The following is a 23,270-nucleotide window of genomic DNA, read 5'->3' as shown; positions in this document are numbered from 1 at the left end:
CAGGACATCTGTGGCATTACGTGGGATACTGGTAGCACCGGAGAACAGAGTCAGAACTGGAAGAGAGGCAGTGGAATTTGTTGTGATCTAACATATTCGGGAGTCCGAACAAAGGGATCTTTCTTATCAAAAGCTAAGTGCCATTTTTCTTATTAGTATATGTTTAGATTGCCCTTAGAAATAGATTTTGTCTAAATTTGGTACGTTAGCCTGAGTAAAATCAGGTGGTGCGCCTTAAAACCCGTCGGGGTAGAAGACGTAATTTAGATGAAAAGCTATATTATACGTTTAGGGTTGTAATTTGTTTTGTTTGTGCAAACGTCATATCCGTTGTTGCCTGGTTACTTCGTGACGTTATCATTGTGTGCCATATTGTCACATCCCAACCCATAGTGATAGTCTCATTTAATTATTTCATTTGTTTATATTATTTTAAATTATTTATTTTTATTAATTTAATTAGATCTGTATTTTTTTTTCACTTAATGATAGAAAGTGCGGGTAGGATTCTTTTACTGTGAATCAGACTAAAATAATTTTAGTTTGAGCGGTTAAAATCAAATATGATTTTGCCATGAGAATAATGCCGAAACTGGCTATGTAGTCAAACACTGTCGTCTGGCTAAATTTAGATCTGCAAATTGTTGTACATCTCTTTGGTACAATTTAATTATCTAGACTCTACTTTGAAATATTATTAAGTTGAAGATGAATGAAGGTAGTACATTCTAGATATATATATCTTGTTGAAGATATATTTGACACTGTATACACATATTTGTTTCGTATGGTTAAATAGAACCATAATCTACTCTAGATCTAGACTCTAGACAGTCCTTGAATTTACTCTAAGACACTTCACTGTGACTTCAGTCATACCAGATTTTAAAATTGATCATAGTTATTCATACTAGATCTAAAAGTCATAGTGCTCTTGATAACTATAGATCTAAATAGTATTATTATACATACTATAATATACTAGATTTAAATTTGTGTGTAATACTGGACCTAATATACAGATTTGAATATAACCATAATAACTCAGACTAGATTTACACATTTACTAAATCTATAGATAGAGACATAACACTTAAAACTGGTATAAAAGTGTGTAAAAACTTTTAAAGTATAGCCATAACCAATATAGGCTAAGGAAAAATATATATAAAATATAAAACACAATGGCTACATCATCATATGTGGACCTTAAGGAGGTTAAGGAAACAGCTATGCAGGATGGAAAGGCCATGGAGTTAAAAGGAAAAGACTTAGCCGCTTATGTACAGCAAGTTGTGAGGGAAGAAATGGAACGTCAAGATAAAATAAGAAGGGAAAAAGAAGAGATAGAAAGACAAGAAGAACATCAAAGACAAGAGATAGAGAGGCAAGAAAGGATCAGAAAGGAAGAATATGAGAAACAAAAAGAGGACCAAGATAGGCAAGACAAGGAGAGAGAAAAAATTAGAGAACATGAAGCTAAAATGGAGAAGATGAGATTGGATGCAGCACAAGCCAGAGCCCAAACTGAACAAGGAAATAACACAAATAACTCAAATAATTATACCACTCAAAGAGACAACCCTAATTCACAGACATGGCTAAAGAGAAAAATACAAAGTTTTGATGAACAGAAGGATGACATTGGTGATTTCCTGAAAAGATATGAGGCAAAAATGTCTACATTTAATATGCCTGAAGAAGAATGGTCTGAAATACTGATAGACTTTGTTCATGGTCAAGCTCTAACAATATGCCAAAATCATGACCATCATATTGATGATAGTTATCAAGTTTTAAAAAGAGAATTATTGAATGCCTATGGTCATAATGCTACAACTTTTAGAAAGAAATATTTTGACAATATACCATCATTAGAAATAGAACCCCAAACTACCATTAATATGGAAAAGGATTTCTTCAATAAGTGGGTAAAATTAGAAAAAGTGAATAACTCTTATGAGGGATTAAAAAATTTTATTCTAGTGGACAACTTTGTAAATAAATGTGATCCTCAGTTACAATCTTTTATTAAAGAAAGAAACCCAAAAACTATAGATGAAATAACAGAAATAATGAGAGTATACAAAAATGCCTATCCAAATAAACCATTTTCTGATAGGGATAAGAGCAAAGTAGATTTAATAGGATACACCAAAGAAAATGTTGATAGAAGTAGAAATAGAAACAGATCAAATAGTGGAAATAGAAAATATAGTGAAATAACTTGTTTTAAATGTCAAGGAAAAGGTCATATAGCAGCTAACTGTAGAAGAGGGAATAGTAGGTCTGGAAGTAGAAATAGACACAATGAACAAAATAACAGTAGATATAGGAGTAGAGATAGGAATGACAGGGGAAATTATAGAAATAGAAGTTACAGTAGGGAATACAAAAACAAAGGTACAGATAGGATATATTTCATGGAAGGAAATAGGAACAATTTTGCAGTGTACCCAGGGTTTGTAGATAGAATTCCGGTGGAATTAATCAGGGATTCAGGTTGTAACACTTTGGCAGTAAAAACTAAATTTGTCAAACCTCATTGGTATAAAGGGTTTACTAGGAAAGTAGAATTAGCAGATGGCACTGTAAGGGAATTTAAAGCTATAAGGGTATACATTGAAACCCCATTTTTCACTGGTTATTGTGATGGCATTGCAATACCAGAAATGAGATATGATATGTTAGTAGGAAACATAAAAGGAGTTAAAGAATGTTCAAGAAAAGAATTAGAAGACTGGCAAAACAAATACAAAAACATAAGACAAAATCATGAAAACATAGAAACACAAAATATAACAAGTATGATAATAACAAGATCAATGGATAAAAAAGATGAGAAACAGGAAAATACAATAAATGTAATAAGTAATGATAAAGAAAAAGAAACCAGTAATGTAATACAAATAGAAAATACAGATGTTAAGGAAAAAGAGATAGAAAATGAAACACAAAATAGTCTTGAAACACAAATATCTCAAAGTGAAAAAGAAACAACACCCACATTTGCATTAGAACAAATGAATGACAATATTATTGGGAAAATTTATTCAAGAATATCAGATAAAAACAATAATAATCCAATGGAGAAATTTTGTATAGAGAATAAAATATTGTTTAGACAAACAAGTAATGATAACAAGAAAATAAAACAACTTGTCTTACCACAGAAATATTGGAAAGATGTTTTAATCATGACACATGATAATAATTTAGCAGCACATAGGGGAGTAAAGAAATGTTATAGGAATTTGTCAAAACAAGTATTTTGGCCCAAAATGAAAGCAACAATCAACAAATACATAAACTCATGTGACATATGTCAAAAGAGATCTAACAAAAGTCTAGTGAATAAAGCACCTATTCAAGAAATGGATGAACCTACAGCACCATTTCAGAAAGTATCTATTGATTTAATAGGTCCTTTAATTCAAACTGAAAATAATAACAAATACATTCTAACAGTAATAGACATGTTTAGTAGATACCCAGAGGCAATCCCATTATCAAATACAAGTGCAGAGAATATCATTAATGCCATAACTCAAAAAGTAATTACAAGACATGGTATACCTAAAATTATATTGAGTGATCAGGGATCTCAGTTTAAGTCAGAACAATTTAAGAAATGGACTAAACAATACAATATACAACACATATACTCTTCGGTTTACCACCCGGAGAGTAACGGTTTATGTGAACGATATGGTGGATCATTAAAAAGATCACTAACAAAGATAATTCAGAATAATCAGAACAAGTGGGATCATTACATTAACTATGTACTATTTGCTCATAGAAACAACATCCATGAAGCAACACAATTTTCACCATATGAAATAATACATGGAAGAAAACCCAGAGATGAATTAGATGTTTTTAAAGAAAATCTAATAAGCAATGAGAATAAATTAAATAATGACAGTGAAACAACAATCACAACAGAATTGAAAGAAATATGGACTCAAGCATATAACAACAATAAGAAGTACAAACAAAGTGCTCATGAGAATCTAAATAAGAAAAGACAATTGAAAACACTAGAAGTAGGAAACAATGTATTAATATTGATAAATGACCTGAAAAATAAAATTGGTAAACAATGGAAAGGTCCATTTAAGGTGATAAAGCAAATTAGTGATGTGAATTATCAAATTGAAATAAATGGGAAAGTTAAAACATATCACATAAATAATTTGAAACTGTATCATGATAGAGAAGATGAGTTGATACAAAACATTCAGGAGGAAATAGAAAATACATTTTCAGAAAGAGAAGAATGTTTGATGATAATAACAAATGAAAATCACAATGAAAATGATATTAAGGAAATACCTGTAATAGAAACAAAAGAGAATCAAACTTGGCAAAAGATTAATCTTAATAATTTAACTAAGGAAAAGTCAAAAGATATAACTAAAATAATACATGAATACAAAGAAATTTTTTCCAGCATACCAGGAAAAACTAATATTATTAAACATGACATTAAAGTAACAGACTCAAAACCTATCAAGCTTAAGCCATATAGAATACCGCTACATTTACAAGACAAAGTAAAGAAAGAAATAGACAATTTACTAGAATCAGGTATAATTGAGCCATCAACATCTCCTTATGCTTCACCAATTGTGATAGCCAAAAAGAAGAATGGAGATATAAGGTTATGTATTGATTATAGGAAACTTAACAACATCACAGAATTTGACCCATATCCAATGCCAAATATAGAGGATATTTTACATAAATTAAATGGAGCAAAATTTTTTACTAAATTAGATTTAACTAAAGGTTATTGGCAAATACCTTTAACAGAAAATGCAAAACCTTACACAGCATTTGTAACACCATATGGTATTTTTCAATGGAATTATATGAGTTTTGGATTAGTAAATGCACCTGCCACATTTAATAGAATGATGAACATGATAATTGGAAACAAAGAAAATGTTATTTGCTATTTGGATGACATATGTATTTTTAATAATAGTTGGGAGGAACATTTGGTAGATGTAAAAGAAGTATTCAAAATAATAAAAGAAAGTGGACTTACAATTCAAGCAGAAAAAGTAGAAATAGGATTGGAGGAAATAATTTTCTTAGGACATAAAGTAAATAACAACATGATTAGCCCTATTGAAGATAACATAAAGAAAGTACTTAATATTGAAATACCTACAACAAAAAGACAAATTAAAAGCATATTGGGAATAGTAAATTATTACAGAAAGTTTATAAAGAACTTAGCAGAAATAGTGAATCCATTAAATGACTTACTTAAAAAAGGAAAACCTCAAAAAGTAGTCTGTAATGAGGAATGTGTGAAAGCTATTGACAGAATTAAAGATGTTTTTAGTCATGAACTAATATTAAGACTACCTGATAAAGACAAAATATTTTATGTCACAACTGATGCATCTGGTAATGCTATTGGTGGTTGTTTAATGCAGAACTATGATAACTTACATCCTATATTATATGTAAGTAGAAAATTGTCAGAGGCAGAGAAAAAATATAGTGTCATTGAAAGAGAAGCCTTAGCTGTAATATGGGTAATTACTAAGCTAGAGAGCTATTTAATAGGAAGGAAATTCATATTATTAACTGATCATAAACCTATTCAGTATATACAACAAAAGAGCATGAAAAACAGTCGTGTTTATAGATGGTTCTTAGCACTACAGGAGTATAAATTTGAAGTGAAAGCTATTAGTGGAGCTGTGAATATTGTAGCTGATTTATTGTCTAGAATGACATTGAAGTGAAACAGTTTTGTAAATAAACTATGATTATATTGATTATGTAATATATATTAATATATTGACACCATTTATATGTTATGAAAAGGGAGATAAGTAAAGTTGATGTTAAGCATTTAAAAGTAAGTATGGATATTTTTTTTTGTGTGAATCATTTCATATATCATTGACGAAAGTTAGTTCTATGGAAAAGGGTGAGTATAAAAGAAAAATGGACAAAAGCGTATAAAAGGGTGGTAAGAAAAAATTTATTGAATGTGTAAATAAAGTTTATAATTGTTTTTTTGAAATATTGTATTTTATCAGATTACTGCCAGTGAAGAACATTTGAGATGTATAGGACGTGCCCATAAGATGCCACATTTTCCTCCATGATGAACTATGTACCAATGAAGATGATTCTGGAATGTTATGAACTGTTATGAACATTGACATGAATATGAGGAACTGTCAAGATGAAGATGTCAAGATGAAGAGATCAAGATTTTATGTTTGTGGTCTTCCCCTTAAATTGAAAATGCCCTTGTAAGACTTGACAGTAGTGGAAAAATATTGACATATTTTTTTTTCAAGGGGGGGAGGAATCTGTTAGACACCTTATTTATATAGGTTAGTTATTTTAGTTATTTAGCGACGCACCATAGTAGACGCATATTGAACGGGACTAGTGACGTTTGGGATATGTTGGGTTAGAGACCGGAAAATCAGTTAGCGATAGAACATTCCAGGGTAACGACGTGTTTAGTGACAGAGACTTCTACTGTGGCCCTTTTATCATAATAAATACATGTTGAATAGTTCATCAGAGTCGACTACATCTCTTCACTAGTTAAAATAGATGTGCCAGTTCTTGTTTGTGTTGTAGTTCAACTGCACGTAATACACCCGGACAATTACACCCAAACGATTGCAGAGTAATTGGTTGACTTCAAGACAGCCTGAACTAGCAACATCACAATACATACATTGATACATACATACATACATACATACATACATACATACATACATACATACATACATACATACATGCATACATACATACATGCATACATACATACATGCATACATACATGCATACATACATACATTGATACATACATACATACATACATACATACATACATACATACATACATACATACATACATACATACATACATACATATATACGCCTTACTTTCTACTTTATAGTATAGATATGTATCAAATTTTAAACATTAATTGGTGTTTACAAAACACAAAGCAATAGAAATAATATATCATATTGTATTTTCGTTTAGTCGAAATCTTATCTTATCTTATATAATACAGACGTTACTTAAAAAAAGACCAATACTAGTTTCTAATAGTTTGCAGAATTTCTGCTATGTGGAGACTCTGCCGCTAGTTGTAGAGATCAATAATAGGCCTACCTATACGATTTTGATATCTTTAAACGAGTTACTAACTTTCCTTTTGTTTCATTGTAGATTGAAACCACTTGTTTAAAGCATTAGGTATCTAAATGTTAATTGAAGCATGACACTTTCTTCAGGAGACAGAGTAGCCGTTGACCCGTGTCGGCCATGTGGTCAATGTTTACAGTGTTCGAGGCAAAGAAGCAACATCTGCCAGAACTTGAGTGAATCCGGGGTCCTGCACGTGGATGGCGGCTTTGCCAACTACATGACAACACCGGCTTTTACTTGTCACAAGTGAGTGAGCTAAGGAATGATTGATGTCAGATGATGTCTATGTCAAACATGTCATGACTTTCGTCAACTGATTATGGTCCAGTGAGATGGGTTCTAGCGATCGATCTCGTTTGTAGGTGTTTTTTTTTTTTTTTGTTATATTGCAAAGCTGTGGTTTACAACCATGATTGCATATGTTAGGCCCAATGTCGAAGACTTTTTAAAATATTTTTGAGACGCCTTTCATTTTGTATTTGGAATGAAGGTCTGGCTAATTTTTTTTTTAGCACCGCTACATTCGATTTACGATCATGCAATGGCGCGCTTAGCTACTATTGGTTATTTTTTTGTTTACATCATGATATCTGCGTGGGAGAGAAGACTCAGATGGCGAGTCAAAATTTAGAAAGAGAATGCGCATTCAAATTCAAACAACAGCTAATGACAAAAAGAAGGTGGATATAAACACTTATGGCTACTTACTTCGTTTCAAACATCGTGTATTTTTTCAAAATCTCTATATAATTGAGAGCACATTTTAGATTACCACAAGGGGAATCCTCAAAAATATGTCAGTTAAAAAAATTATTTTTTTAAAGCACTTTCTGAACATCAGCCAAATTAAAAAAAAACCAACCAGGGGGATAACAAAATGATTGAGATGACAGAGGAGTCAATCTCAGCGTATAAAATAATAATAATTAACCTTGCGTTAAAGTATTAATGACATACATTTAGTTTTTCCCACCTATACCCAACACCATAAAAAATCTTTTAAAAACAATACCACTTCATGTTTTCCAACCTAATATACTGTTTAGAATATTTGCCTCAAGACGTTGCTATTGTTTAGCTTCTCTATCAAGGCAACAGCGAGCACTGTGTTTTATTTCTTTGTTTATCCACTCTGAACTCGGACCTTACAATAGATGTGAACCTATTCTCCAGGTTACCGGATAATGTCAGCCTCGAGGAAGGCGCCATGATTGAGCCTTTGTCTGTTGGGGTGAATGCCGTCCACAGAGCACGCATGTGTCCCGGAGATCAAGTCATTGTCTTTGGGGCAGGTGAGTCCAATGTAAACAAAAAAAATGGTACAGTTTCTTTAATGGGTTCCATTGTTTTTCTAAGCGTATAATAGCGAGATTTATATAACAATGTTTGTAGTTTTCTCAGGCTGTCAGAAAAACTTTGATTGTTAATGTTGGGAATTAAAAGTAAAATAAAATATTGTCGCTATATAGTAGTAAGGACTACATAAACACGTGACTCTGTTATAGTATGGATGGATTGGGTGGAGCCTGGTAGCGTAGTTCTATTTTTCTGTTTATTTTGTTTTTGGCTTTGTATAAATATATAATTTGTTTTCTTGACCAGGTCCTGTTGGGCTCTACACAATGCAAAGTGCGAAAGCACTTGGGGCGGGAAAAGTTATGATGGTCGGTGAGTACCATTTAATGACATTTCCGTTCAGTATGTCTGAAGAAGCAGTTGATCTTCAAGCATGTATTTTTTAGAATTAAACAGTTAACATTGTAATGGCATAATTCCTGCCATAAGTTGATGTTATATTTAAAACAAAGTCCTTTTTTATTTAAACCATACAGTCATAAGATCGGCATATGTTATGTTTCGCTAACACACTTTTTAAAATTATTAGTCTTTTTCAAACAAAAGATATTTGGGAAAATCCTTTTAAAAAACATGCAGTTATTCACAGCTTGACTTTAAATTGAACAAATGAAGATTTGGATCCAATTGTTCCCCAAAAGTGTTGATCTTCTGAAACCAAATGTACATTACTGCTGAGGTGATGGAATAAGTCACAGTAGTCAACGATTCAAAAGATTGAACTCGAATCATGAGAACATGACTTATCTGTACAATGACTTTGTTGACCTCCTGAACTAGCCTCGAGAAGAAGGTATAAACACCTATCTGCTGCCTGTGTCTGGACTGATGACATTCTGCCGCCTGTGTCAGATATGATGACGTTCTGCAGCCTGTATCAGGCCTGATGACATTCTGGTGCCTGTATCAGGACTGATGACATTCTGGTGCCTGTATCAGGACTGATGACACTTTGCTGCCTGTGTCAGGTCTGATGACGCTTGAGACATTCCTGAATACTTTCCCTTTAATGCGGTTGATAGTTTATTTTTCAGGGCGGTTGTTTGACAGATTAGGACTGGGGTGCATTCTAGATTTCCGATACACGTCTCATCCACCTCTTCAGTGTCTTCACCAGAAAATGTTGATGTGTCCAATCACATCAAACCTCAGCAGCTTCATTCTACACTGTTGGCCAAACGTTCGGGGGGGGGGGGGGGCAAGTATTACCACAACACGTGCTGTGTTTGGTCATCACTGGTTTAGGACAATTCGGCACTATTTAGGTCATGTCGTCTCTATTAGTTGTTCTACCGTATTGATTAAAAATATTTTTTAGTAAGCTTAAGAACATAGAATAAAATATATTATTGAAACGTTTACAATAAAATATAGTATACAATCCCCCCCCCCCTTTTACGCATAAGGTTTTTGTTTTCTCTTCGTCTGAATGTAGAGAACAAGAGTTGGCAACTTCCTCCCTCTGGACTTAAAGAAAGCTGACTAGTTTCAATATAAGATTTACCTGTTTAAAACGTATTTAGATCTAGATTTGTTCAACTTTTTAAAGACGGTGTTATTGATTCTGCTATATGCTTACAGCGCATTGAATCTATATTCCAATGTTTGTTAACAGTGCTGTATATATTGATTCATTATTAGTTTAACCAATCGCATTGATTGCAACTTGTGTCGTAATCACATCGCGTGGCTAGATTGTTTGTTATGAAAATTAATTTTCTCACAGATATCAATGAAAGTCGTCTAAAATTAGCCACCCAAATGGGCGCTGATATTGTGTACCGTCCACCCGCCCCTTTCACAGACCCAAAGGCTGCTGGGATTGACCTAAAGGCTGCACTTGGAGACGAAGCAGACGTCTGTTTTGAGTGCAGTGGAGCTCACGGAACAGTTGATGCTGCCATTCATGTATGCTTACGTCCAGTTTTTTTAAAGTTTTTAAATTAGCGTAATAATAGATTGGACTGACACTCATAAACGAAACCTTAAAGTGTTTCTCAGCTTGTGTGTGTGCGACATACTGGTGTGGGGAGCCGGAAGGCGTTTAATTTTAAGAAAAAAAAAATGTTGTAGGCCTATTTGTATATCAGTTCTAGATCTAGGGCCTTTTTTAAATAATGATTTAGTAAAACACAAATTGACATTAGGCTATTACCGAATAAATTGAAATAATCAAATTGAGAGAATTCGTTTAACTTTCTAAGTTCGATCTGCAATAAATTCATCTTTTGCGTGACCAAAATAAATCTAGCCTACTACAACTCAGCTTTTTTTAAAAAGTCTTTTGTTTGCTTGTTGCTCTCATTGACTACGTTAAATAATAGCCAATTTATGTAGGTACATTGTTTCTTTTTACAGCGTTAGTTGAAGCAGATCTTTAGTATTATTAATACTGATAGCATTGACAAAAGACATTTAGAAAATGCAAATAAAATCGCAAAAGATGTCTGAAGACATATGTTCCCCTGACATGTATTAAACATGTTTTATGACTTATGTTGTAAAGGATACATATTAGGGAATAAATAGTAGGCCTAAGTCGTTCATATTAGAAAGTGGATTAGAGAACGTTATGAGTTAATAGTAAGATAATGACTTGGTTTTAAAGATATCAGTTTAGACTACGGGAATCTGTTTTGTTCTTCCTTCCAAAGGCTTGCAGACCAGGAAGTAAAGTTGTTTTGATTGGCTTTGGAGAGATGGCTATGGACGTCCACCTGGGCATGGCTGCTGTCAGAGAGATTGACTTACTCGGGGCTTTTGGAAATCTCAACAAGTGAGAGGATAGTTTAAAACTATTCATTACTTAATCTACAATATAAAATGTTTGGTCCTGACCACTCGTTCATTCAATCATAATCACTCATTCTCCCACATACCGTGTTCGATAAAATACAAGAACTGAACTTATTCTCTCGCGTAGGACAACGAAGCCATTTTTAAGATCGAAACCGAAACGGTTAAATTTACCAAAAATGATTTTTTTATTTCGCCACTTCTCCCGAATAGGCATGTCTTTCAAAGCCAACATTTTGATGTCTAACATGCGAAACAATAATTCCTTTCCCCTTAAACACTTTCTAAAACTTTTTTAATGCCACAGTTCTGTTTCCTTTCTTTTTTCTTTAATTTCTATATATTTCTTCACAGATCTTTCATGTCATTCTCTAGGTGTTGATAATTGTCACAGTGAATATATATGGGCTATAAAAGTTTGAGTTTGTAGGCCTAAGTGTTTTGTGTGTTTGTGTGTGTGTGTGGGGGGGGGGTATAACAGGTATATGAAGCTGTGGGTAGCTCTAAATAATGTGCCTCTCTAGATCTATGACAGAATAGAAATTAATATGTAAAGAGTGAACTAAGTTACCAAGAGGTATGTGTGTGTGTGGGGGGGGGGAGGCATCATAGTGCAGTAAGATGGAAGGCTACAACTAATGGTCCTAAGAAGTGTTTTTTTTAACTCTATTATGTGGGTTGCGGGCCTTCGTTTGTAGAATGAAAGAGACAGAAAAAACGGACATAGAATTTGTTGGGTGTTGGGGGCGGGGGGGGGGGGGGGAAGAGTCTTCCGGACAAAACAAACAGATATACCAACTATTTCAATTGTAACGTAGCACGGGTATCAGCTAGTACTGATATAAGTAGACTTTTAGATTATTCATGTCAATGACGCATTAACCAAGTGAGAGAGATAATAGCGACAAGATGGCCGCGTTACGTCATGCGTGTTACTATTATTTGTATTTTGATAACGAAAATTTAAAAAAAAATGTGTATTGTTGGTATTAATTTAAAAAACAATTAAATCTTTAGCAAGACAGCTTTCACTTGAACTTTCAGTTATTATATTCTCTCGTGTAACGGGATTCAAAATTGGATACAGTCATGCTCAGGGTTTCGCTGCTAATTACCGAGGAAAAGTTTTTATCTTTTTTTTTATTAGTACATATATTGTCATGCTAACATGCCAATGAAATTCAATATACTTAAGCCTATTTAGTTTTTTTTTTTATTTAAGTTTTTTTTTAATTATAAAGAAACACAACTATATGCAATTATTCTATGTTTTATTAAATATTCAAACTAATGAGCTGCTACTCTTAAACCCTGTACATAACCTTACTTAGCCTAATTCTTTATGTTTAATAAAAGTTTAATTACTGCCAAAATATCAAATTGACGTTAGGCCAAATGAACTCATTGAGAACATTGATCCTCGGCTAATGACGTAAAATTGGGGAAAAAAATGTCACAGTTCAAGGTCATATGTAGTAGAAGATATGAAACTCACACGAAGTCCTAACATTTGACCTTTTCTTGACATCTCTAAGGTACACAAAACATTTTGATCCCGAGTCGTACTGGACATCAAAAACATCACGAAGCTTGTAGATCTGTCATATTTATGTAGCTACCTGGTTGTGCGGTATGCGGGCTGGACTGTCGTTTAGTCCACTGGATTGTCCCGGGTACATATTCTGCCCGCTGCCATTCCCGGTCGTCTATGGGAAGTTTCGGTTAGGAGTTAGATTGTCTGAACACTGAAGGAACATTCGATACATGCAAAACATTTTACAAACAAACATTTTCTAACAAAAAACAACAGCATGCAGCTTTACGTTTCTTAATTTCTGCTCGGGGGTCGTCTCTGAAAAAAAAAACCACCTATGAGCCTATCTAAACAACACAATTCAACTGGTATATCTTTACATCTCACTAATAAATTATATCCAAGACTGGAAACAAATTATGTTTACAGTATAACATTATAATAAAGTGCATGGCTCAATCCACACTGCAAGCTTTTCCATCCGTGACAATAAACCTCTCTCTTTCTGAACAAGAAAAGAAACTCTATTTGCTTATGCTATTAATCAGACAGAAATATTAGGAGTCTGCGCCATAAATAACCTCTTTGACGCTTGGAAAAAATGGGCTGGCTATGAATAATTGATGAAATAAACTTTACTGTTCGTTGCATTTGATAATTTTCTTTTGGTGATTTTTGAGCTGTTCCAAAGATTTTATTGGAAGAAGAGCAAAGCGAATAGTTGCTGGTTAAGTCGATAGAACCATTTGATGTTAGACACAATCCTGTGGTGAGTTTTGTTTGCTTCAAAGGTAAAGGCTGTTTGCGATAAGCGAATACTACCTTTTTGTATTGGAGATTCTCGTCTAATGACGGATAGGTATACATAGTTGTTTTGTTTTTTTAAACCGATGTACAAAAAAGGGAGTATTGAACATGTATGTATTCTAAAAGGTTACCATAACTTTTGGTTTTTAGCACTGTCAATATGCTCTTTCGTTTGTAAAGCATTCAGTTGCCATGGGTGATCTTTCAACATGGTGTCCTTGACATTGTTGAGTTTGTCTATTCTTCTCTCAACTCTTTCTCCCATTTCTCTCTTTTTTATTTTTTTTCGGCGTTAAAAAATATTTTTCAATATTTCGGATGTTCCTTCAGAGTTGAAGAATATCTACATCCTGGCCCAAACCTCTCGCAGGACGGAAGACAGCGGGGGGGGGGGGGTATGAATCGGGGGCCATCAAGACGACCGAACGACAGTTTACACGAGACCATTCGTAATAGAAGGCTTAAACACTGACCTGCAACGTCACAACCTGTGGGCAGTTTAGACCAGTAGTTCGTTGCTACGTCAAAGGTCTGACGACGTGGCAACGAGCTATTGGCAGTATTGGCCTAAACTGCCCACAGGTTGTGACGTTGCAGATCAGTGTCCAGGCCTTCTATAACGAATGGTCTCGGTTTTCACCGCACGACGAGACAGCCATTCACAGCGGCGTTAACTCAAGCTAGTGAATTCATTTAAAAATCAGCATACATTTAATCTTGTTGCTTGCAACTATTCATACCACAGTTACCCAGAATGCATTCAGTTAGTTGCTGAAGGTAAGATTGATGTCAAGTCTGCTATTAGTCATAGACTTCCACTGGACAAGGTCAGGGATGGAATGGAGCTGATAAGAAAAGGTCAATCAGTGAAGGTTGTCATAGACTGCACTAATTAATTATTGCATCTGGCTACCCAAAAATGACAAAAAAAAAAAGAAAATGAAACTGGAAATTTGTTACCATTTCGTCGTTTACATCATACAAAATGAATTCTTGTTATTATTGTATTTATGTTTCAAACAAGAAAACATTTTTTAAAAAGTTTTTTAAAATAGAGACAGACTCCTGGTTTAGCAAAACTAAAGTGTAAAGATCTACTAGACTTTATAATATAATAATAGGCCTTTAGATCTAGACTTAGAAGATGGTGTGCAAAATATTCCAGTACATTAATTTATTGAATGAATGTGGAAATACCTGGAGACATCTAGTCCATTCAAGATAAATATTTTCTATTTCTCTAGCCAAATTTAAATTTATTTCTATTTATACTTTGAAAAATTATAACGGTCAAACTAGAGTATTCTCAGTGTGGCAAACGAGTTAGTAACTCTTTTGCAAATGATATGCAGCAACTGTCAAATTTCTAGGAGCTGTTTTTGAGATCAGTGTCTAGGTTCCATGAAGGTATGAATTGAATATAGATATTGCAATAAAAAAAAATTCTAAATTTTAATTTTACATTAAAAACTGTACATAACAATCAATTTGTGTGTTGAGTTGAATGATTTAACCCTTACCACGGGAAAGCAGAAAACAGAAAAACAAACAAATAAATCAGACATGTGCATGAATAGATTTATTTGTGTGTGTGTTTTTTTCATCTTTAATATTTATAGTACAAATTAAAAGTGAATGACATAAAATATTTAATGTAAAACCAAAAAAACAAAAATTCAATTTATGTTTTAGTCATTTTTAGAAATTAATTAGTAAACCTTTTTATTTACAACAGGCAACTATTTATTTAAAATTTTACATATAATCTACATTGTACATCATATCAACTAAAAATCATATAGCATATGAAAAAAAAGTAATGTCTTCTTTTTTCTTTTTTTGCAACATCAACATGACTTATATGACTGGACGCTAAAACATAATACATTGTATACAATTATTTTCTGAATAAAGTTGTAAAACAATAAAAGTAGTCCTTTAAAGAGTTGTTTGTGTGTGTATATGTGTGTGTGAGGTTTTAACCTATAACCATCTTTAATTTTCTCAACAAACTGGCATTGTATAACTATTTAAATAGCCTACTTAAAATAAAAATTTTATCCCTTATACAAACCAAAGCAATCTTTTGCAATTCAAGGTGTATATTTTGTTTTAACCAAATAAATTCTTTTCATATTTCAGGTTCATTTGACTTTGTCTCCAAACTAAATTTATTTTAATATGAAACTTTCATTGTTCAAAGAAGATGAAATGACTTGTGTACAATTATGCTAAAGTTACTTTATTTTTTTTTAAATTCTTTTTTTACTATAGCCAGAAAACTATAAAATTATAGCAGCTAAAAACTGTTATACATTTTAAAAATATATATATTATGCATTTTGAAAAATAATATGTGTGAAATATACAAATTTAAGATTGTCTCTTTCTTTTATATTTGTCATAAGACCAAGAATCTGGGTATTAAGTTAAAAAAGAAAATATACAATAAAACAAAACAAAAAATAACTAGCTTTAGATTTACAATATAAAAAAATACAAGAACTAGATTTGTAATTATTTATAATTAATCCTTGTTGACCACATTTCCATTACATTGCAGTTTTCAAATCAGCCAAGAGATTTATACAAACATATTTAGTACAGTGGCTAAGAGTTCCCAAAAATAAAATTTTAAAAGCCAACATTTAGAAATATATGAAAAAAAAACAAACATATTTTTTCTTATTAATGAAAGAGAAGAACTTTGAAAAATAAAAAAAAAGAGAGTTTTAAATACATTGTTATTAATTATTTAAAAAAAACAACAACAACAGGGGATCATAAATCAAGGCCTTAAATTAGCCTAAAGTTATCTGTTATAAGTAAATAATGCTAGTTGTATGGGTGAACTTGTACATGTCACAATGCTATCTGTACTTGTAACAATAAACTGCTCATATTGCTAGTGGCATGCATAGAATGTTATGTTAGATTTTCCTTATTGTTAACACCATTTGAAAGTTAACACCATTAGGATTAAATATAAGATAATTGGCGATATTTTTTATTATTGAAACAATAAAAATCAATTATTGGATGGATAAAACATCAATATCAGGTTTATAACATTAACAATAAGCCTACATTTCAAGTAAGCTTAAAGCTAAATAAGCATTAATTATTAGCATAACCTAAAAAAGATTATAATAAACTATACTGCTAAGTATAACAATTTCTTTTGTTTGAGTTTTTCTTTTTTACTACCAAAAGTCAACTTTACTTTGGCAATAGTATGCTATAGATCTACAAAATATCATTTGAAGGTAAAGTTTGACCTATAGTATTAGCATATATAATATTAGGCTTCTATATTGGTTACAAAATCATATAGAAAAAGAGCTTGATTAAGTAATAACTGAAGCCAAATGTTCCAAAAATATATATATATATTAAGCATATATAGCACTAAACCAGTAATATTAGTTATTTATATAACTATTTTACACATAATTATTTTACAGAAATGACTTTACTAATTTAATTAGTTTCATATGCAATCATGAAAAAGTAAACTAAAATAACTGACAATTATTACAAATATCATCAAGAATGTACCATTGAACTAATTAATGGCACATCACCAAAATATATCATTACAAAGAATATAATCTCTAATAAACACATACAATCTCTGTAGATTTCATTTGGAGGTGCATAAACCTACAATCAAGTAACCAGCTTAACATAAAACAAGACATAATGGCAATAAACAAGTGTAGGATAAATGTGAAGAAAATATTTGAATCACATGATTGAGCAGTATAAAGACAACTTTCCAAGTTAGCCACATGTCAACGACAAAAAGAGTACACATCAAATGACTTTCACACCAACTCATTAATTTAGTTATTATAAATAGAAACAGACATTAGAAACATGTGGAATTATTGGTATCAATATCTTAGACAATCTACTGTGTCTCTACATTTTGTAATATCACTTGGTACAATCTCCAGTGTCTATTGTCAAAAGTTAAAATGAAATGCTGTTAACAACAGGCGGCTATCTCCTTGACATTTTTGTCTGTTCTGGGTTTTCTCGACTATGATCTTGACATGTCCGGCAACACTTTGTCTGCACATATTGTTTCTGGCACAGGCCAACTTTTTTCAGCATCCTGCAAACATTGGAGCTGATTTCATTAACGTCACATTGAGTTGATACTACCTGAGCTGTAAGGGAAAAAAAAGATAACAATTAGTTTGATATTATTGTAATAAGAAAAAAATTTCTTTATCATTATTGTCTTATAACATGCATGGTGAACTTGGTGTAATATTATTTAGTATGCAATCTAAACTACATTCTAACTTTTCAGTTGAAACCCAAACATTAAAATTAATTCAGACAGCTTATCTAATATAACAGGAGAATAGTTAGTGCTTATTTCAACCATAATTTCATATTACAACAAAAGCAACCAATAATCTTGCTGTTTGCCTTTCTTTTCAAACGTATCCTTCATTTACATTCTCTTGTTCATCAAATTATTTGCACTGAAGTGCACCATTTATCTGAATGAAATGTACAAGACATTGGTACAACTAAGAAATGAAACATATACAGTATATGAATAAAAAATTCATTAAAAAAATAGGATTCCAACAGAAATGGGATAACTCCTCTAGTCAGCATCCCCAATTAGTATCAACAAATCAACATTGTTTAACCAGACAATATTACTCCATAGAATGATAAGGAAAGCCAGGCTAATGAAGTTTTTTTTTAAATCTCTTTTAATGGTCCTCAATACCTTGTAATAGTTGATCATAATCCTAGTATTTGAAAGAGTCTTGTTTTTGACCATCAATATTTATGCAATGTCTAGTGTCTCTGGCTATTTTAGTCGATGTTTTTTATGTCTTGAAGAAAGGTCTTATGCCTGATTCATGTTTCCTATTTTAAGATCTCCATTATCTGACAACCTAATAGTGAAAATTTATTGGATTTTTATGGTTATGCCTATTCTGCATTAAACAGCATATGGAAGAAGAAAATGCATCTGTGGAAGTCTCGTATACTTTCAATTTTTTGTCTTGAACTCTTTAACAATTTGCCACATGGTGTATTGACAAACCCAGACAATACAAAGAAATTTTTAAAAATCTGTATGAAAGTAATTTTCTATCCATTGATATTTCAGATGGTGTAATATTACATTGAAAGATAGTACAAACAAAAAATAAAACAGTCAATGAAAGATCAATTAGAACCCCATTCCAAAAATAGAAGATAACAGTTACATTGGACTAATATCATACCTGCATTATCATCTGCTGGGCAATCATGGATATTACAATCCTGACTGCTTTCTGGTACAGTAGACATATTGCAGCCTTCTGCTAGCTGCTGTGAAGTCAGATTCACACATTGAACCAACCTTAGCTGAGTTCCAACTCCACAAGACTTTGTGCACTAGAATAAAATATAAAGATTAATCCATTCTGCAGAGAAGCTAGAGGTGGATACCATATTTTATTCATTTTTTTTTACACTAACACTAAATAGTTCCTAATGTGTACTTACCTGGCTCCAGTCACCTGTGACCCAAGCACTACATGGGTGTAACTGACACACTCTACTTTCTTCTGGTTTGTCATTCACATCACACTTGTCTGGATTCAAACATTCCACTGATCTATGCTGAGTGCCATACCCACAAGTTACTGAACACTACAAATAAAAATGTACGATTCATCTTATATAATACAGACGTTACTTCAAAAAAGAAGATGATTACGTCCTACGCGTCATGCATTTAGTCATGCATATTAACCAATGACTTAAATTCTGCCAAGTCACTGGTTTTCCTGGCTAGCTCAGGCAACCCATTCCATGCTCTAATAGCACTAGGGAAGAAGGAGTATTTGTACAAATTTGTCCTAGCATATGGGACGAGGAATGTGCCTTTATCTTTGTGTCTTTCAGAGTATTTTATTAAATTTTGTTTTTGTATTTGAAGATTATGGTTCAGTGTTTTATGTATTATTGCTACTTTACTTTTGAGCCTTCTGTCCTGAAGGCTTTCTAAATTTAGTGATTTTACTAAAGGTGTTACTCTAGTCAAATGTGAATATTCGTTTGTTATGAATCGCACTGCTCTATTTTGTGTCTGTTCTAGTTTCTTAATGTTTTCTTGAGTTGAGGGGTCCCAAACAGAGGATGCATATTCTATTATTGGCCTAACCAAGGTTAAATAACATTTTAGTTTTATGTTCTTATTTGATTTATAGAAATTTCTTTTAATAAATCCTAATGCTTTGTTTGATTTTTTTGTAGTTTCATCAATATGTGGATTCCATGACAGTTTTTCATTTATTATAACACCTAGGTATTTTGCGTTTTTAGTCTGTGTTACTGGTTTGCCATGAATAAGATAAGTGGAATTAATTTGTTTTAGTTTTTTTGTTACTCTTAACAACTGACATTTTTCTGGGTGGAAAGACATGCTCCAATTTGATTCCCATTTCTGTAATTCATCTAATTCTCTTTGTAAAATATCTGTGTCTTGTGTTGTTTTTATTGTTCTATATATTATGCAATCGTCTGCAAATAATCTGACTTTTGTTCCTGAAGTAATGCAATTTGGTAAATCATTTATGTAAATTAAAAATAGTAGTGGACCCAAGACTGTTCCTTGAGGTACACCTGAGTTTACTGTTATCGGTGTTGATTTAGAGCCATTTATTATTACAGTTTGTTCTCTCCCTATCAGAAAGTTCTATTATTGGCCTAACCAAGGTTAAATAACATTTTAGTTTTATGTTCTTATTTGATTTATAGAAATTTCTTTTAATAAATCCTAATGCTTTGTTTGATTTTTTTGTAGTTTCATCAATATGTGGATTCCATGACAGTTTTTCATTTATTATAACACCTAGGTATTTTGCGTTTTTAGTCTGTGTTACTGGTTTGCCATGAATAAGATAAGTGGAATTAATTTGTTTTAGTTTTTTTGTTACTCTTAACAACTGACATTTTTCTGGGTGGAAAGACATGCTCCAATTTGATTCCCATTTCTGTAATTCATCTAATTCTCTTTGTAAAATATCTGTGTCTTGTGTTGTTTTTATTGTTCTATATATTATGCAATCGTCTGCAAATAATCTGACTTTTGTTCCTGAAGTAATGCAATTTGGTAAATCATTTATGTAAATTAAAAATAGTAGTGGACCCAAGACTGTTCCTTGAGGTACACCTGAGTTTACTGTTATCGGTGTTGATTTAGAGCCATTTATTATTACAGTTTGTTCTCTCCCTATCAGAAAGTCTTTAATCCACTGATGCAGTGGACCATTAATGCCGAAATATTTTAATTTTTTAAGCAAACTATGGTGGTGAACTTTGTCAAAAGCCTTAGAAAAATCTAGTAAGATAGCAACTATTTGTTCGCTATTATCTAAACCTTTTGAAAAATCATCAATTAGTCCTATTAGTTGTGTTTCACATGATCTATATTTCCTAAAGCCATGTTGGTATGGTGTGAGGACATTATGTTTGTCTAAGTGGTTTATGATGTTGCTACATATTATGTGTTCTAGGATTTTACATGTGATGCTGGTAAGTGATACTGGTCTGTAGTTTCCTGGGTCAGATTTTTCTCCTTTTTTAAATAGGGGGGTGACATTAGCTTCTTTCCAGTCCTTTGGTACTCTGCCCTGGTTAAGTGAAGCCTGAAAGAGTATTTTGAACACTGGGGCTAGCTCATTACTTAGTTCTTTGAGTAATCTAGCTGGAATACCATCAGGTCCAGAAGCTTTATTTGGTTTGGTGTTGGCTAATAGTTTTTGAATTCCATTTTCTTGTACTACTATATCTTCTATGTTGTCTACTTGGTTCAAATTCAGTAATATGTCTTTGTCTCCTGGGGCTGAGAATGCTGATGCAAAGTATTTGTTTAGAATGTTTGCTTTAGTTTCATTATCAGACCTATAACACTCATGTAATACTTTGAGATAACTCTCTTTCACTTTAATTTTATGAGGTAATGCTAAAGATTGTCAATCTCATGTTCCTATCTCTATGAGTTGAATAATTTTTGTTTAAATGCTTTCTATTATAAAGTCTACTACTGTGTATAATATTATAAGATTTACATTGTATTGTGGATACGTATCAATTAAAATTATAACTACTGCTACAGAGAAGAGTAGGCCTATGGAAAGAGTCAACTAAGTTTAAAAAAACTTAACAAAACAAATTGGTAAATGACAGTTAGTAAATCCATACTGTCTGAATACAGGACAAATTGATGATATAATAATGTATGTAGTTCCCTTTTCAGGCCTTGCAATCTGTAGGACAGATGATGTCAAGGTCATCTGTTTCTGTAGCCCATGGTTAATGAGGGTATCATGTGGCCAGCACAATGACCAATCTCCTTTACTTTTCCACAACTAATTTCAGGTACCCATTTGAGCTGGGTTGACTCAGAGGTGTCCTAAAGATACCTGAATTAAAAATCCCAGCCTTCACCAGGTTTTGAACCTGGGACTCAGAGTTTGGAAGCCAAGCACTTTACCACTCAGCCACCATGCCTCTAAATATATGTATATGAACACTTTTTTCTCTGAGCTTAAAAAGACATATTCACAATGAATTTGATATGATACTTACATAAGTAAACTGTTTATTGAAAATGTTTTATTGCAAATTAAAAATATTGATTCAATATCAAAAGTCTTCAGTGCGAAATCATTAGTAATAGAGAAAAAGCCTTCAATGTATCACTTACAGTTGTCCAGTTTCCTAGAGTCCACTCAGTGCAAAGAGCCTGTGTACATTCCTCTGTAATTGTTGGTTTGCTAGTCACATCACAGTGATCAGCATTTACTTGAGCTCCACTGATACTTTGTATACAAAAAACGTCTCTGACTTTGATGCCTGTACCACAATGATTTGAGCACTAGATTCCATTAAAAAACAAAACAACAGAAGATGTTGAAGTTAGATGTAGTTTATAACAAAATATACAATCTTAAGCTGCACTCTACTTTTGGAGTTGAAGATCTACAAAATTTAAGATGCATGTCTAAGCCCTGCTATTCCTTAGCATGTTATGTGGATGGCAAATCAAAATGATAATCATTGATGTAAAAGAGAAGGAAGAGAGCAGAAACAGGGTATGTTAGCACAAACCAATTCTTGTGTCATCAACATGGTACCCTAACCCCCATGCCAATTAGCTTACCTCACCGATAGCCACATGATAATCATGTTATTTGTTTGCATCATGGATGAAGGGTGAGAAAGTGTAAAAGCTAAGAGATTGGCATGCATATTAAAATTTCAAGTGGCAGGGGATATTGCTGGCCTAAAAGGTAGGAATAATTAGGTGCTGAGTTCTGTATCACACCATCATAAAAAAAAAATAATTTCCAAGCAGAGTTGACACAAAAGGGTGCGATATTACTAGAGTTATGCTGTAGTCTTGGCACGGACTATGTTTAACCTCAATGAAATATTGTATCTTCAGTTTCTTTTATATGTGTTATCTTAGACACTATGTCAAGCATTGAGGAAACATTATTAGAAAGAAATATAATAATGTGTGAAGGTTAG

General features: G+C 32.5%; 2 protein-coding genes across 4 annotated transcripts in view; one reads left to right on the top strand and one right to left on the bottom strand.

Annotated features, from left to right (window-relative positions):
• Positions 1-16,175, top strand: part of LOC106072190 (sorbitol dehydrogenase-like) — a 28,104-nt gene extending 11,929 nt beyond the window's left edge. Inside the window, exons 4-9 of one of the 2 annotated variants that reach the window (XM_056006263.1) lie at positions 7,300-7,459; positions 8,387-8,505; positions 8,816-8,881; positions 10,296-10,477; positions 11,224-11,345; positions 15,849-16,175. In XM_056006263.1, coding sequence (XP_055862238.1) covers positions 7,300-7,459; positions 8,387-8,505; positions 8,816-8,881; positions 10,296-10,477; positions 11,224-11,345; positions 15,849-15,858 — 659 coding nt within the window. In that variant the 3' untranslated portion in view covers positions 15,859-16,175. Of the gene's footprint in view, positions 1-7,299; positions 7,460-8,386; positions 8,506-8,815; positions 8,882-10,295; positions 10,478-11,223; positions 11,346-14,451; positions 15,637-15,848 lie in introns of those variants that run through there. The other variant, XM_013232531.2, reaches the window with a different exon arrangement.
• The window catches only part of LOC106072175 (A disintegrin and metalloproteinase with thrombospondin motifs 7-like), a 175,386-nt gene continuing 167,379 nt past the window's right edge, over positions 15,264-23,270 (bottom strand). For both annotated transcript variants that reach the window (XM_056006094.1, XM_013232520.2), the window contains 4 exons: positions 22,444-22,614; positions 19,236-19,382; positions 18,971-19,124; positions 15,264-17,881 (listed from right to left, as the gene is read on the bottom strand). In XM_056006094.1, the coding sequence (XP_055862069.1) occupies positions 17,712-17,881; positions 18,971-19,124; positions 19,236-19,382; positions 22,444-22,614 (642 nt within the window). In that variant the 3' untranslated portion in view covers positions 15,264-17,711. The remainder of the gene's footprint in view (positions 17,882-18,970; positions 19,125-19,235; positions 19,383-22,443; positions 22,615-23,270) is intronic.

This window comes from Biomphalaria glabrata, chromosome 1 (genome assembly GCF_947242115.1).
Source record: "Biomphalaria glabrata chromosome 1, xgBioGlab47.1, whole genome shotgun sequence".
NCBI lineage: Eukaryota > Metazoa > Mollusca > Gastropoda > Planorbidae > Biomphalaria > Biomphalaria glabrata.
This window is presented reverse-complemented; position numbering and strand designations above follow the sequence as displayed.